The 15,385-nt window shown below is 38.5% G+C and overlaps 3 protein-coding genes across 4 annotated transcripts; 2 read left to right on the forward strand and 1 right to left on the reverse strand.

Annotated features, from left to right (window-relative positions):
• The first annotated feature begins 6,541 nt into the window (after positions 1–6,541).
• LOC113679206 (uncharacterized) lies at positions 6,542–8,694 on the forward strand. The gene is made up of 3 exons (XM_027196156.2): positions 6,542–6,706; positions 7,736–7,869; positions 8,375–8,694. Exons 1-3 carry the CDS (start codon positions 6,658–6,660, stop codon positions 8,597–8,599), a joined length of 408 nt encoding a protein of 135 aa, XP_027051957.2. The 5' UTR covers positions 6,542–6,657; the 3' UTR covers positions 8,600–8,694.
• Positions 8,695–8,697: 3 nt separating this feature from the next.
• LOC113679204 (72 kDa type IV collagenase) lies at positions 8,698–12,952 on the reverse strand. Its single transcript, XM_027196155.2, has 4 exons — positions 12,631–12,952; positions 10,651–10,848; positions 10,362–10,547; positions 8,698–9,752 (listed from the first exon to the last, which is right to left on the reverse strand). The coding sequence occupies exons 1-4, from the start codon at positions 12,686–12,688 to the stop codon at positions 9,364–9,366; spliced, it is 831 nt and encodes a 276-aa protein (XP_027051956.2). The 5' UTR covers positions 12,689–12,952; the 3' UTR covers positions 8,698–9,363.
• LOC149049574 (uncharacterized) lies at positions 10,435–15,253 on the forward strand. Of its 2 annotated transcripts, none has more exons than XR_016183853.1 (2): positions 10,435–10,571; positions 14,847–14,984. XR_016183853.1 is itself a non-coding variant. In XM_089197084.1 (2 exons), exons 1-2 carry the CDS (start codon positions 13,616–13,618, stop codon positions 15,218–15,220), a joined length of 441 nt encoding a protein of 146 aa, XP_089053210.1. In that variant the 5' UTR covers positions 13,580–13,615; the 3' UTR covers positions 15,221–15,253. The 2 variants fall into 2 exon arrangements, 1 of the variants encoding a protein (XP_089053210.1); XM_089197084.1 differs by lacking the exon at positions 10,435–10,571 and adding an exon at positions 13,580–13,682 and having other exon boundaries at positions 14,847–15,253.
• The last annotated feature ends 132 nt before the right edge of the window (positions 15,254–15,385 follow it).

Here is a 15,385-nt window from a genome sequence, read left to right on the forward strand (position 1 = left end):
ATAATATCAGTATCAGTTGATATTCTCTTTTCCAGTTTTGTGTCTTGTGACGAACGTGGGACTAGAGTCCCCATCAGGAGTCAAACCTCAGACTCTCGGACTTTTTTCTTTGTTCCGCGCTCATGCCGGAAAAGAAGAAAAGAAACATCTTTCTCTCTTTCATTAGCAAGGAAAGAAAATAAGATTTCTTACTCCTTTAGTTTATCATTTTCTTTTGGCTATTTATTTCAATGGGTGTGGCGTGGTTGCCATCTCTTCCAGAGTTTTCTCCGGTGCTGATTCACAACCTCATTTCTTGGGTAATATCTGACATTAATTTGAGTAGATCTGAATACACAGTAAGAGGGCTCCTAAGAATTACCAATTACATTTGGCATGACGCCTACATGCCTAATGGCATCTTTGCATGGTTGAAGCCCTGTGAAAATGGATAAAAGCTGGTAATCAAATAATTATTTCCCAGTGACAGTGAGACTGGATGGAACCGAAACCGTTTTGTAAAAGTAATTTTTACTCAGTTTAACTGTTACATTTCCCTCTCAACTAATTCACCTTAACCAGTCTTCCGAGGTTTGCTGTCTTTGTTTCTATAGAGAATGTTCGATCATCGCTTTCTGAATTTTTCATTTTCAAAAACTTCATGAAATCATTGAATCATATCATCTGTATATTCATCTAATCATTATTTTAGATAATTTGAACATGTTTAGGAAGCCTTTTCATTTTCTTTAAACCTGACCCTTCTTATCACTGTTTTTGTTTTCTTCAATTGAAAGTCAGATAAAAGCTGAAATATTCTTTTTTTGAGTTTGTAAAACGGTTACATAAACAGTTAAATTTCCCCGTGGTCTCGCAGTAGAAGTGTGCTACGTACGCGTCGCAGACCTATATCTTTTAATACCGTGACTGCCGCTGATGTATTTCACGCTGCGTGGCGGTTTAGTGTCAAAGTCTTTATTACCCTATGCCGGGATAAAACGGCTTCCGACAAAAATGATAACCTTTTTAGATAATGCAATTCACAAACTTTTTAATGTTAATGCTCATGACAAATTACGTCACACAGGATACCCAGCCTTATGTTATTGTTTTTTGAGACCCCTGTTTACTCAAGTTACGTAACGACCGGTTTAAAAAAATCCAAAACGTCCTTACGGAAGCCTGCGGACCTAAGAGAAAACCGGATCTCGATCGGGGAGATATTTTGATTTCTTAAAGGAAATAAACTTCCTTTAATGTTTGCTGTTCATTTAATTCTCATGCATGCCCGGGACATTCACAGATTTAAAAGTCCATCACTCGCTTAAATAGCTTCGCTTTGGCCTGAGGAGTGAGACAGCAAGTCGTCAAAACAACAAGGTTTAATCAAAGCCATTAATTGTTCAAGGTATCAACTTCCAAATCTGTTTTCCCCATAAAAATCAACTACACATCTTCTAAATATACAACGAGCCAGGAATCAAGAACCTCGACAGCTCTTGTTTCACATTTCATCCGTTGCCTTTCGTTTGTCACGTTTTGCTCATAACGTGAAAAAACGTAAACATCCGCCCATCGTAGGCTTGGGCTGCCTGTGAGGCAAGAGCGCGAGCATGCAAATTTTACGCCGTCGCCGCTCGACCACAGCGGTAACAAACCTGGTGGCTAAGCGGCAATATCAGAAATGATGGTTCGCTTTGTGGTGCTGTGTTGTTTCGTAACGATACCGATTTCTGGTAGGTACGCTTGTAAAGGCGAGTTCTTCTGTTAGAGTCTGTCTGATGCCGATAGTTTGTAGATTGACTCAGGAAATAATATTCTTAGCGCCTCTTGAGAGATATGGATTGAAGTGCGTAAATTACTTTTGTCGTCCAGGTTTTAGTTATAGTTGTGCTCGTAGAGAACCTGTCTGAAATTTGGAAACGTGAAGCGATCGACTATAGAAGTTGAGAATTCGGTCATTCAGATTGGTCAAGTTCGTGGAACAGTGAAAACGCTGAATGGCACATTTCACCGGCATCACTGAAACATTTTAAAATGCGTAGCTGTTTATTATTCAGTAGAATACAATCACAGAATTCATCTGCATAACCAACCTTAGAAACACTGAATAACATGGCTAAATATTTTAATGCAGAACTATTTATTTGCAATAACGGGCTACCGCCACTACAAAAGTGTCGCTTTTACGTCGAATCATCAAAACATTTTTCTCATCGACTGTCCATTCCACATGGACAATATTACGCAAAGCAAAACATTTTTGTAGTGTTTTGATCTGTCTCAAATTGTATACATTTACTTGCGTGTACATCGTTCAGTTTCAACCTAAATAGCGCTCCCTATAAAAATTTCATATCGCGAATGTATGTTTTAACGAGATAATATTTCCCCCAAAGACAAGTTTATTTCGTGATGTGGTCGAACACAAACCGCATTATTTAAAATTGCCAAATGAACAAGGCTTGAGGGCATAGCTTAAGTTCCATTTGAAAAATAAAGCACTCCAAAGACGATCTTCGATATCATTGTTAGACTAAAATTTGCATGTTCTCGTGCGTCACGCAATTTGTTCCAAATGCATCGTAGGATGAGAGAAGAGCCAGTAGACCACATGCCTTGGCAAAGTTCAAAATATGAACATGTTATGAAATAGTCTTACATACGACTATATAAATATTCTTTAAGGAAAGCTTTTGACCATAATTATAAATTAATCACTTTAAAAAATGTTGAAAATGTCTCAGCGGTACTGGTTGTTGAATTGTTATCATGGTGTTTTCTTGTCACGCGATAATTAAACAACATTTACCATCTTTTTTTTTGCTTTCTTTTTTAAATACTTCTTTGAAATTTGCATCAGTTCACGACACCAAAATAAAGATGATTACATTTGACAGCTAACTGAAAACTAATACGTTACCAATCGTTGGTTGATTTCTACCAATTAAATGTCAGGAAAATCATATAAAGTTCTATTTAAAAAAACATTAAACACCTAAGGAAGAGCAGATGTAAGGTAGCTCAGTGAAGAATTTTAGTTTGTTAAATCCGCATGGATTTTTTTTTTTGCTCCTCATAGTCTAGACTTGAACGTAAATAATTTCAATATTTTCTGTCTTCCTTTCTGACTCGCGACTCCTCCTTTGTATTTATATTTCTGTCATTTTAGTCACGTTGTAGAAAGAAAACATCCTTCTATTTCCTTTTGAGTACTTTGCCTTCTGACTTAATTTTCTTAGAAAATATCTGGCATTTCTCCATTTGTGTTACAAAATTATTCAGCTGCTTTTAGTGTCTTTATAAATATGATCTTATTTCTTTTTAAATGTTTATATTTGCGTCTATATATTTACAATTACAAATAATGTTTAACAATAGGCCATTTCTGAATTACCTCATTTTCAAAGCGAGTCCTGGTGCTCATCCTTTCATATGATAATAGGTTTTCATTCACATGCAAATAAAACTCAGTCTCATACGACTGGTTGGGCACCAGGCCTCGTTTTGAAAAAGAGGCAAAAGGTATTTCAGAATGACCGACCTGTAGGTTAGCGTACTGTAGCCTTACCCCCCTCCCTTCTTCCGTTACTCCTCTGGGGGAAGGGTACGGCTAAACGTGAGCTAACTAGAGGTGAGTAGTGGTGGATGCTTACGGAGCTGCAAAGCGGTCAAGGATATATCAACCACTTTCACCCACAGTAGTGAATTACTAATTACTTCCGAATCCGCCAATCAGTGTGCACAAAAAGTACTATGTGTACTTATCTCGCTTGTTATTTATTAAATATCTATATTTATTACCTAACTCATATTAAAAGCGATAATTTTACAATCGTAGCTTACTTTCGGCCCCACCTAGCTGAGTAATAAATAGATAGTAATCGGTAGTTATTTGTAAGGCAGAAAACACCCAAATATGATGCGCCAATCTTCCAACACAATTGGGTGTCCACATATCGCAAGGAGATATATCTAGGATATTAAAGAAGCTAGCTTTGAATTGCCGAAAAAAACAATCATGAAGATTAGGAGTTTTTTCTGTTTGTAAGAAAACCCTTGCAAGGAAACACTTTTCTTTATTAAACAAAAATGGTCAAAACTCTGAGACAAGATCAGAGAATTCCAGAATTGAACCCACTATTTTGATGTAAATTTTCGTAGAAAAAGTCAATTCGATTTTTAGTGTACGTTTGTGGTCGGCCTCCTGGTTAGTAGAGGGTGATCTAAACTTGATTATTTTCTGTATTTTCAGTCTGGACGCGGGAATGTTTCCACTGCCTTGATAAAGCGTCAAGATGCAAACCAGGCACTAACATCTCGACAATTCTAGAATGTACTGATCCTACTAATCGATGTTTTTGGAGGAAGGTTACAGGTGAAACAAGAGAAGGGGACATGATAGAGCGAGGCTGTACCAATGAAGACGGCTGTGATATAATGATGAAAGCATGCGAAAACTCTGGTGATTGCGAAACTACATGCTGCCATCAAGATCTGTGCAACAGTGCCGTTGCCAATGGCATTACGTCGAACACGTGCACATTCTTAGGTCTGCTGGTTATAATACTCATATTGAGGTGGGAGGTTTCTTGAATATATACTTCAGAAAAACAAGGATCGGAGGGCATCAATTAATTTCACGCTCGTCCGAGTTTTCTTTCCCACCTCATGTTTGTTTACAAGTCTTCAAGCTCTCCTGGAAGAAATTCCATGATTTTCTAGGATTCCGTCTGCGTAACTGTGTGTGTTATATCACTTCAGTTCATTACTTTTTCCCAGACTTTCTCTACCGCTGAATTGGTGCGGACTGGATACTAACATCGAGAAAAGTCTAATTTTGTTTATATCCCGTACGAGCGTTAGTGCATCTTTGTTAAAAATGCGGATGTAAATAAGCAGACACGACGCGTCAACGAAAAACTAATATTCCAAATTTTTTGACAGCGAGTCCACAACTCAAATTTGCAATAATTAACAACTACTCACCGGACTGGGGGTGGCTAGTGGTGGATATTCACCGAACCACGAAGCGACGAGGCAAATACCCTCCGCTGGCCACCGACACTGAGGTGAATAGCTATTTTACTATCTTTGAAACAGTGAGAGAATATAACACTAAAAGACCATTTTAATCAATTTATTCCTGCAACGACTAGAGTATTTTCGTGCGCGTTGCCCTGGGGTAAATTTTAAATGATATATTGATTTATGACACCGACCCTCAGACTTAAATTTATGACCCAACTTTTCAGCTCGAGAATTTTTTAGAGATCAGTAGGTACAAGGAGAAACAATTTACGTAAACTTAAGTTCCATAACTGTTCTTCGGGCTTATCTAATTTATTTATCCTTACTTTGCAATTTGAATAAAAGAATTTGAACGAACGAGCTCCATCTTAAACTTGTCAAGCAGTGAGTTGACAACGAAACACTTCCTATAGCTTTTGAGGCCCTCCCAAAAGAACCATATCTTTTGCAAAACTGCGAAACACATTAGGGGCACTTTACAACACTCCTCAAGAGTCGTGCATGTAAATGTTAAATGACTTTGTAGGAATTATAAGCTTGGAAAGTTATTACGTCTGTAATGATAATAGTTACATATTGTAATACCGAAAAGGTGTTTTCATTATCCAGCTGTACTAAGCAGAGTACGAATAACGAGCTGACCGTGTACAAATATGACGCGATATTGTACAGTTGGTTATTTTGTACTGTAAAAACCGGTCGGCTGTGCTTGCTACTCTCTCTAATTGCTCCGCTTTTCCAGCCTTATAAGAGATGCGCATGAAATAAAGCACTTGAAAAATAAATGACGTATTAGACATTTGAGTGTGAAGTATTGCTGAGTATTTTCACCCGTTGTTTGTATTTCAACAAAAATCCGTAAAAATACTTAGCGACGCTACACACCAAAACATCAAATAAAATATACTTCATCAGTTAACTATAAAAAAAAAAATGCGTTTCTAAATTAACGTTAGATCGAGTGACTGGTTAAAATTTGATCGGTTCTTTCCTTTACAGGGCGCTTTTTCAGACACTGGAATTGAGGACGACCGTGCACATTAAACGCGCTTAAATCTCACTTGCATGACTCAAACGCTTTCTATGCCTCGAAAACTTGGACTTTAGCTATAGCTCCATTTTTTGGAGCAAATTGCGTGTGTCCTGGTCTTCTAAGCCAATGGGAACGTGTGTTCCTCAAGACAATCACAAACAGACAGAAAAAAATAAAAGCAAACACTAAGCGTGAAACAACTCAGGTTGAGGGAAAAACCGCTGTGGATTATAGACTGGGTATTTTTATGAGGGGGGACAGAAAAACCGAAACTCCAACCTCAGAAAAAAACTAAAGCAAAAATGTATGAGGCCTGCTCCTGACACCGGCTCCTGTGATAACACTATGCCAGTTTCTAACAGGAAGACTTTTACCCGTTCTTCCATGCAGGGTTCAAATTTTTTTAAACTATGTGAAGCCGGACAACCGCTGTGAAATTATTCAGGAATTGTAAAAGTCGGTGACTGCACCTGTTTGTGGAGAATACGCGTTAATTATATCACGCTGAGAAGTTTTGGAAAAAATAATCTGAGAGGAAACGTAGCTCTTCGTACAACTGGTGTCGCATCATCGACGACAGCTAAATTTTAAGAGGGTCTCACGAAAAGAAATTGATGGCAAATATGCTTGCATCGTTATGCGTCGTGCTTTTATCCATCAAAGGTAAGTAGGTTGTGCTGAAGTATAAACGACATAACTGCTGAAGACAAGTCGAGTTAAGTTTCAAGACTGTTATGGTGAAAGAATTGTACGTTTGACGTAATTTCAAGATTGCTCAGACTTAAATTAATTCCCGCATTTCTACGGAGGCATTTTAGAACTGGTCGATGTAAAAACAGGTTTGAAATGACATGATCCTTAAAATAAGATTTGCTAGACACTGACGCATATCAAACACTAGACGAATTCACGATTATTTCAAATTGTTGAACATCATTTTAGTCCTGGCTGTTTTCAAGTAGTAAAGCAAACTATTTGGAATTGGAACTGATAAAAAAAAATTAGAATTTGAAAATAACGCATGAATAAAAATTCTGCCAATGTTTTTGTTATCCATTGTTTTGTTTCTTTTCTTTTGCAAAGAATCATTTTTCTCAATGATTCACTCATTTAAAGCCTTAAAACAGCCGCGGTTTAATTTGGGATGAAGTAACTCTGTGTTCTATTTAAGGGACATTTTCATGGCTACACTGAGCTTAACTTCATGGGTTCTCACCTTACATTTAGGTGAACCGAATTCCCAAGGCCATCTCCGCTTTTCGAAAAGAGGAGACCCTGGGAACGAGACTGTGTGTTTGGTCACTGTATAGCTCACTGTCTTAGTTTTTGCTTTTTTGCTTGTTACTCTGGGCTGAGGGGGTTGTAATGAGGATAACTCTAGTCCCAGGTTAATTTCATATAAATGCCTTATGACAGAATATGAAAGTACTCCCGATTAACCCTCACATGCTTAAAACAACTCGGCTCTGCATGTTTACTCAGTGGACGTTGGTTAGAGCTGAATGCCAACGTTCTTTGTTAAGGTGTGAGACAAAATCGTCGAGCAATCAAAAATGCGATACACATTAGGTTACCGCCCTGTTTACTCATTTTGATTCCATCACAATTCACCCATAAGTAATTTTTTCCTTACCTTTCTCTAAATTTTCATTCAAACTATCTCCTCTAAGCGCCATTGATGTTTTATTGTAGAACTGTCAGGTATCAGATGTTTTACATGCGATGAAGGCGGTGACTGTCGAAAACAAATGGGAGAAGAGAAATGCCCTGTGGAACCACTACTAAAGGACAGGTGCATTGAGATAATGAACAATGAGAATGGACAGGTATTTGAGAGGAGTTACTTTGAATTAAAAGCAATGTTATCATTAATATCACATTAAGGAGTGTTTGTTTAATTCTAGAGTTTGTCTGCCAAGTCATAAGAATTCGAATCCATTTGGCAATGCTTGATTCAAAGTAAATACAAAACATCATATGCTATCGTAACTATTTTTGATCAAATGAAGAATTACTGCCCTAGCGATAAAGGAAACAAAATCCTCCCTTCTTCCATTTTGCGCGTTAATCAGGAGTGAAAGCATGCGTATGATGCGAGATAAGAAAATATTCTGGCAGGTGAGCGGCAATCAATCAAATTTCTTTAAGTGCAGGTCATAGGCGAGGATCATTTATTTCCCTGTACACAATCCGCAAGTCAAAAAATTGTTTGTTTCATTCAACTGTGGTGCGCAAAATGACCAAAGTTTTGGGTACATTGGATCTAGAACTCCATTTGAATATGATCTAATTGCCTGAAAGGAATATGATCGATGACGCAATTCATTCCAGGTCGCCAAAGGATGCGCCAACAGCAGAATGTGTCAGAAAGCAGAGAAAAATTGCAAAGAGGCCAAAGAAAGAAGGACTGGGGATTGTGACGTCACTTGTTGTACAGCTGATCTGTGTAATGCCGGCTCAAAAGGATCCTCATCTCATTGGCTTCACGCGCTCTGCTTTCTCTTCTGTGTGTTGTTCTTAAACCTCCTCAAAACTGATATGATAAGCAACGAATAGAAAATCAACGATCAGAATAGCTTATAAACAAGACAATGTTCTCCCTAGTATTAAGGAAACAATAAATTAAATAGTAAAAGAAGATGTACCCATAAGAAGATTGCCCCATAATTGAAATTTATTAATGGCTGCAAATTTGCTAAAATTGCTTTTTAAGAAAAGCGCGTTCAGCAGTTTCTCGAACTTCACAAGCCTGGTACAATCATGTATATTCAATAACTAAGAAACGTCTCGACTGCTTATGACATGTTACGGTCAACAACATTTGACCTTCAGCTATAGATAGGTTTCTTTCCAGAAGACATCCTTTGTTTTAACAGAAGAACTGACGTTTCCGCGCCAGGCATCCAAGCCATTGTAAGTCCCTGAAACTAGAAATGAGCTAAGACTGATCGTTTTTCTAGTTACGTATTCAGAGATCTATAGCTTATGTCCACTCGAGCACTTGTGATTTCTCCAGTTCGCTTACGGATTCTTTCTCTGAGGCACCTTTGTCTTTCTCTTTGATTTGTAATAGGCAAAAGCTTTGTCTGGAGACTAACCATTTTCAAAACTGTAAAATCTTTGTCTGACCAAGAGTCATTTGTTATCGAATCTCTGACTTTTATTCGATGGCGCTCCCTTGCAAGTAAACGGAGAACTGCCGACTACGAGAGACGATGACTTCCTTTAGTGAGCAAGCGCAATCTGTCTCGTGAAATTTACTCTCAAAAGTCGCACAAACAATATTTGTGCTCTTGTGAATAAATACAATCGACGTGCACCTAGGAATGGCCATTTCCTATTTCAGATTCTCTTAACAGGGGAAAGTTGATCGAGAACACAGCAGCAAATGATAGAACAATGATCCCTTGAAGATAGCCCCTCAGACTTTTGCCTGCGTTGCATAAGTTTCCATGACAACACTGATGTAAGCAGTTAAGATGGCCGTCGCAGTAGAGGTCAGGGTTGGCACAGTCACTGTCTGAAGAGCAATCCTTTGTAAACGTCTTTGTTACTATCTCAGATTTGTTCGAATTTTCTCGCCAGCTGTGAGTTTCTTCCTTAGTTATGGCATTGCAATGTTCCAACTTATAAGGACATATCTTCTTGATCATGTTTTTGTTACAATGTGCCCAAGATGTATTACTTCGACATGAAAAGCACGTTGACCCTGTAATTTAACAATACGAGGTTGGGTCTCTTTAAAAAAAAAAGAAGGCTTTCAATTTTTACCTAACGAAGTGCGTATTTAGTTAAAGTTAGTACCTTTTACATGGCCATAAAGATGTGGTTGTACTGAAGGCTGAGTAGCTAGACATACCAAATAAACGCACACTTAGCTTTTATAGACATCGTTATTTATTCAGCACGTCACTTTAGAAACTCTTTTATCAAGAATGTACAACATCTACCTGTCACGAACCTCTCGTTGCTAGGATAGGAGGCAACTGCCATGATGATCACTGTAATACACGAATTGAGAAGGCAAGTTTCTAAAGAAACTGTTGTGCTACGTCGGTGGGGGAGTGTAACAAGATAATTTGCTTTTATCAACTGAGTTGATGATGCAAATTGGCCACCATAAAGAGTTTCTAAACTGAAGTTTCGAGCGTTAGCCCTTAGTCAGAGCGAATGGTGATAAAAATATGGCTTACACACATAAGTATGTGTTATGTTTATTGTGACCGATTGTAAGCAATTTTCAATCATTTTGATAGTCTATTCTGTTATTTGTCAAAAGAAAAAGAAACCATCAGTATATTGCGAAGGTTAAACTGACCTGCGCAATAACCCCAGCCCGATCCGCTCAGATTCCTGTCAAATTCATTCTCTGTTGCACACCAGTATTCACCATTTGGATCATTATCAGTGGCTGCGCAGCTGATGTAGTCTTTACCAAGATATTTAAACGGGAATTTGCAACATTCTCCATCTGTAGTCTTTACAAGACACTGCGATTTCCTCACTGCGTGAAGAGAAGACAAGTGAGGTCAGTAAAACTTACTCCTCTGAGAATACCTTCTTGAGATCTAGGTTAACTGGATCGATGAGATTTAAAGGAAGCTTACATTTGCAGTAGCCCCAACTGGTAGTTTCGTTACTGCGATGTCTAACGTCTTCAGTGGCGCACCAAAAGCGGCCCTCGGCGTCCTCATTATTCGTGCATTTCTTGTATTTTACTCCTTTGTAGCGGAATGGAAATCGACAGCAGTGATAATCAACCGTTCTCTGGATACAGGCCGTATTTCTCTCTGCGACAACACTTTCTGAAACGAGTACAAAAGAATAAAATGAATATGCACCTTGGGAAAAAAGACAAAACTGCGCAGTCAGATGCACAGTATGCCCGGTAAAACTGCTCTCGGCCTAAGTCAGGGACGGTTTTGAGTGAAAGGAGATACATAATATTCAGCAGCGGAGGAAGGAAAGATGCCAATGTTGCGGAATTTACTCAAGATACAATGAAGCAGTGCTTCCCTCCTTTATGAGGGACCTTAGGCAGTCAGGACGGCAACGTCAAAAAAGACGTCGATTAAAAAATAAATTCGTATTTTAAGCTAGAATTTCGCGAATGGCTGAATGTCTTTACCATCTCTTACGGCGCCAAACCTCAACTTTTACATAACGGATGTGAGCAGCTTTTGGTTCCCAAAGGAGACTTAAATAATTTGCCGTCGGGGTTTCCGCTCTAAGACCGCGCAAAATTCGGGGGGTTTCTTGATCCCATGTTGTTGTTTTGCACCGAGAGTAAGAATGTCGAAAGTTTTGAAAACTCACGTGCTGAGCTCAAGTTGTTCTGCCCATTAATAGGTTTTTTGTTTTTGCCACGTCCTCGTTGCCGTCGCTGTCGTGGTTTGCTATTAAAAGACCCCTTTTATCCGCGATATGCTTAGATGTAGGCTTTTCCTTGATTCGAACGGCGTGATTGCAAGGCACATAGAGACATTTTGCCGAAACTTTTTGAAAAGAGTTCACTTTCGTTCTAGAGTCTACTTTCTTACCAGATTTTTACTGAACTATTAATGGAGCTAAACATGTTCTTGGCTTGCTTAGAGCACAACAGGGAGTTTTAATATATTCAAATATGACACAAGACATTTCACCGCAATCTTTGCGTGACCATCGTAACCAACATGACTTATACATATCTACACGTGAGGATCAATGTATCGAAATTAAGACATAGCATAACCCACAAACTGACGAATTTACTTGCAGTTCTGATATCACTTACTATCACATTATGCTGGAATATTGCGGCATCCGATATTTCTCAAACTGAAGCAATTGGAAATCGTCTTTCCACTGAAGCCATCAAAATATATAAATAGACAAGAAAACGATTTTAACTGGCTTTCGCAAATATCGACACCTGCTGTTTTATGAATATTTAATCTGACGGGCAACCTACCGTTTTAAAGTTTAACTTTGATAAAAGGGATCTAATTCGCACCCCGTCGGGTCTTTCATTGAGATTAATCCCCTGAAACAAGAAAGCCCATCTTTTCCTGATTTCTTTCCGTACCACTTCATTGACCCGAAGTTAATAAGCAACTCCACAAACACATTCACATGGCTTATTCACTCTTGAGCAATTCCTAAATTTCTGAATTAAACATGACCATGCCATGGTGAATTAGTTTTTCCTGTTAAATTTGACGTCTTTTAGCTTTATTTCAGGTAAATCGATCAGCAAGACTCTCTCTAAACTATGAATGAGTCAGGATATATTACAACCACGATATCTCCATTTCAAACAGTTCCTACGTATGTTATAAACAAGCCGCATCTTTAGCATGCAAGCTCTTGGCAATTAACCCTTCGGCGTGTTATTCCCCCATCAGAAGTTAACTATATTTGTCCTTCTGTGTAAGAACTGGTCTCAATTCATCGAAGTTAAAAGTTTGAACAACTTCCGTCGAAACTGCTTTCTACGAAACGTGTTGAAATAACTCGCAGCTAATGGATGACGAAAGAACTAAAAATTTGGCGTTCAGTCAAGAAAAACATATTTTTCTTCGATAGCTTGCAGAAGTATTCTTCCTTACCTGTGAAAACATAAGTCAGTACTGCGACAAACAAACGCGTTGCTCTCGCTTTCATCATAAGCTATCTCCACGGTGAATCGTCAATGGCCATCTGGTAGTGTCGAGGTTATCGTGGCTCAAAGATGCATTTTTGTCGCCTTGAATGTGATTGGTCATTAATGTTTCAACTCACTCAAGCATGCTAATCATCGACAGTCGAAAGTTATCAATAACTCAGAGCTCTTATAACTAAGCTGATGTTATTTCAGACCAACATGAAATAGTTGATGACGGAATCAAAATTAGAAAGGTTATCACTGCGACACAGGCCATTAGATTAGTCATGACTGAATGCCTTCAGCTTTGTTTAAAAAAACGTTTTGAGTGCATTTAGGGGTAATATTGCCCACGGCACATAATAATGACGATGAGCTTTACATTTATCCCTAAAAATTATCTCCTTCAATTTCCTAATTCCTTTTTCATTTATTTTGAAATTCCAATCATGTTTTCCTGAAGTTTAAAATTGACAGAACAGCCAAGGATTCATTTCCCTTTTTTAATAATTTTTAATTTAGCAATTCTGGTAGTGCCGCGATTGTACCCTCTACTCGAAGTCAAAACATGAAAGGAAAAGTCTACTCATTCTTAAAATAATGAGAAACTTAACTTTTATTGATACTCGGCTAAAAGAGTTAAAAGTGAAGAAAGCTCCAAAGGGATAAATCAAACAAACAAACAAACAGACAAGAAACAAGCGATTCCAAACGAATCAAAAACAACGTAAAAAGAATCAAAAATCGCCTTTTGTATTCAGTCAGTGTTTTCTGGTCGGCGAAAGTTCATCAAGCGTTCTCATAATGATTTTACAGCCGCTTAATGAGGACATTATTTGACAAAGATAGATTCCTTGTAAGAGGGCGTTTAAAAATTAATTTGCACCAGCTAGCACAGGCCATTCAATTTTCCGAAACATTTGCCATTTAAAAACAGCCGAACATCGAGGATGTCACTACGAATATGTCGAGTTTTCCCTGGCGTGATAATGTTCCTCATAGCACTGTCACCATTATGTAAGTAAACATAGAATTTTCCATCATTCAATCCTCATCTGAATGTTGGACAAGATCCACTCAAACCGACCGATTAGGGATTGTTGCAAGTCCAAGTTTTGTTTAGCACTTTTGTATTTTAGAAGCGGAACGGCTTGAACTTTCAAGCATTGCATCGAATCTCTGGTTTACAAACCAAATTATAAGAAAAAAAAGATGGGGAGACGAAAGGCGTTGATGTCCGTACTGCATTCCATGTCAATTTTTGTTGGTTTCAAGTGGTTTTATTTTACATGAAATCGCATAAACCCAGGCTCGAGTGTAAGGGGTTTTTCTCAAAGCATGACGAGTCACATAACTCACGTTATCAGGTTCTTATCAGGTTATTCACATGCAGCTCATGAATCTTTTTCTTAAAATCTCGACAAGATCATTTTTAATCCTTCTTCACATGTTAAGGACTCATTACTCGAAACAATTTTCTTTGGCCAAGTTAAAGTTTCGAGTATTTTCAAAATGGCCGAGGAAAGCATCATTTCCCCTTATCTTAAAGAAATTAAGCAATTTTATTCATTTTAAAGCTCAGATTCGGAGAGAGTACACTTGAAACAGAAATCACGCACTGCACCGTATAACCTATTTATACATCAAAAACGGCATAAGTTTTGGACTTTCAAAAAAACAAGTGATTGTACTGGATTCCATCACGCCGGCCTACTTTTTCTCGTAACTAACATGAATGCAATTGCTATTTTGTACGGATTGAATTAAGATGTGCAGTACATGCACCGTTAGTGACTGACTAACTGACGGACTGATGGACCGAGAGATTGACGGATCGAAGGACTGACGGATGGACTGACAGAGTGACTAACTGAATAAAGGGGTAAGTTTCTAAAGAAACTGTGGTGCTGCGTCGGTGGGAGAGTATAGCAGGTAATTTAGTGTTAACAACTGGGTTGAAAACGTAAATTAGCCACCGTAAAGGGTAAAAAAGCTGACGTTTCGAGCGTTAGCCCTTCGTCAGAGCGATGGAGAGTGACTGACTGACTGACTGACCGACCGACCGACCGACTGATTGACTGAATGAGGAAGAACGGAGACTAAACGACCTGATTAATCGGCTGGTTGGCTAGTCGATGTGTTTATTAGTTTGCCATTTGTTATTTTTCGTCGGTTTTTTAGGCTCTTCGCACTTGTGCTATTCTTGTCCAAAGGCATCATCCATGGAAGAATGCAATGCTCAGATGACCCAGTATAACTGCTCCAACTTGGGTGCCTATCACAAAAAGTGTGCGCGCTTTTGTGATTGGAAAAATGGTGTCTATACACGAGAATGCGCAATGGAACACAAGTGCACGGTAATTCAGAGGGAATGTAAAGAAAGAGAGGACATGAAGAATAGCAAACAGAAAGAGCCTGAGTGCGAGTACAAGTGTTGTGATGGGGAGCTGTGCAATACTGACCCCTGTAGTGTGGGGCAGAGTCTTCGTCTACTACTGAGAAGCATTGTGGGACTCTCAACCGTCTATTTCATTTTTATAATCTGTTTCGATTAGTTTGAAAGAAGTAATAAAGTTATACTGAATCATTTTCCCGGTAAAAATTTATGATTCCCTTTACTGGAACAAAAGTGCTCGAATTCTATACACCGGTCGTCAAATGAGGAAAATTTGAGACATTCATGATCAGAGCTCGAGGTTTTTCGCACGTCTTTAAATCGT

This window comes from Pocillopora damicornis, chromosome 2, assembly GCF_964200805.1.
Source record: "Pocillopora damicornis chromosome 2, jaPocDami1.2, whole genome shotgun sequence".
NCBI lineage: Eukaryota > Metazoa > Cnidaria > Anthozoa > Scleractinia > Pocilloporidae > Pocillopora > Pocillopora damicornis.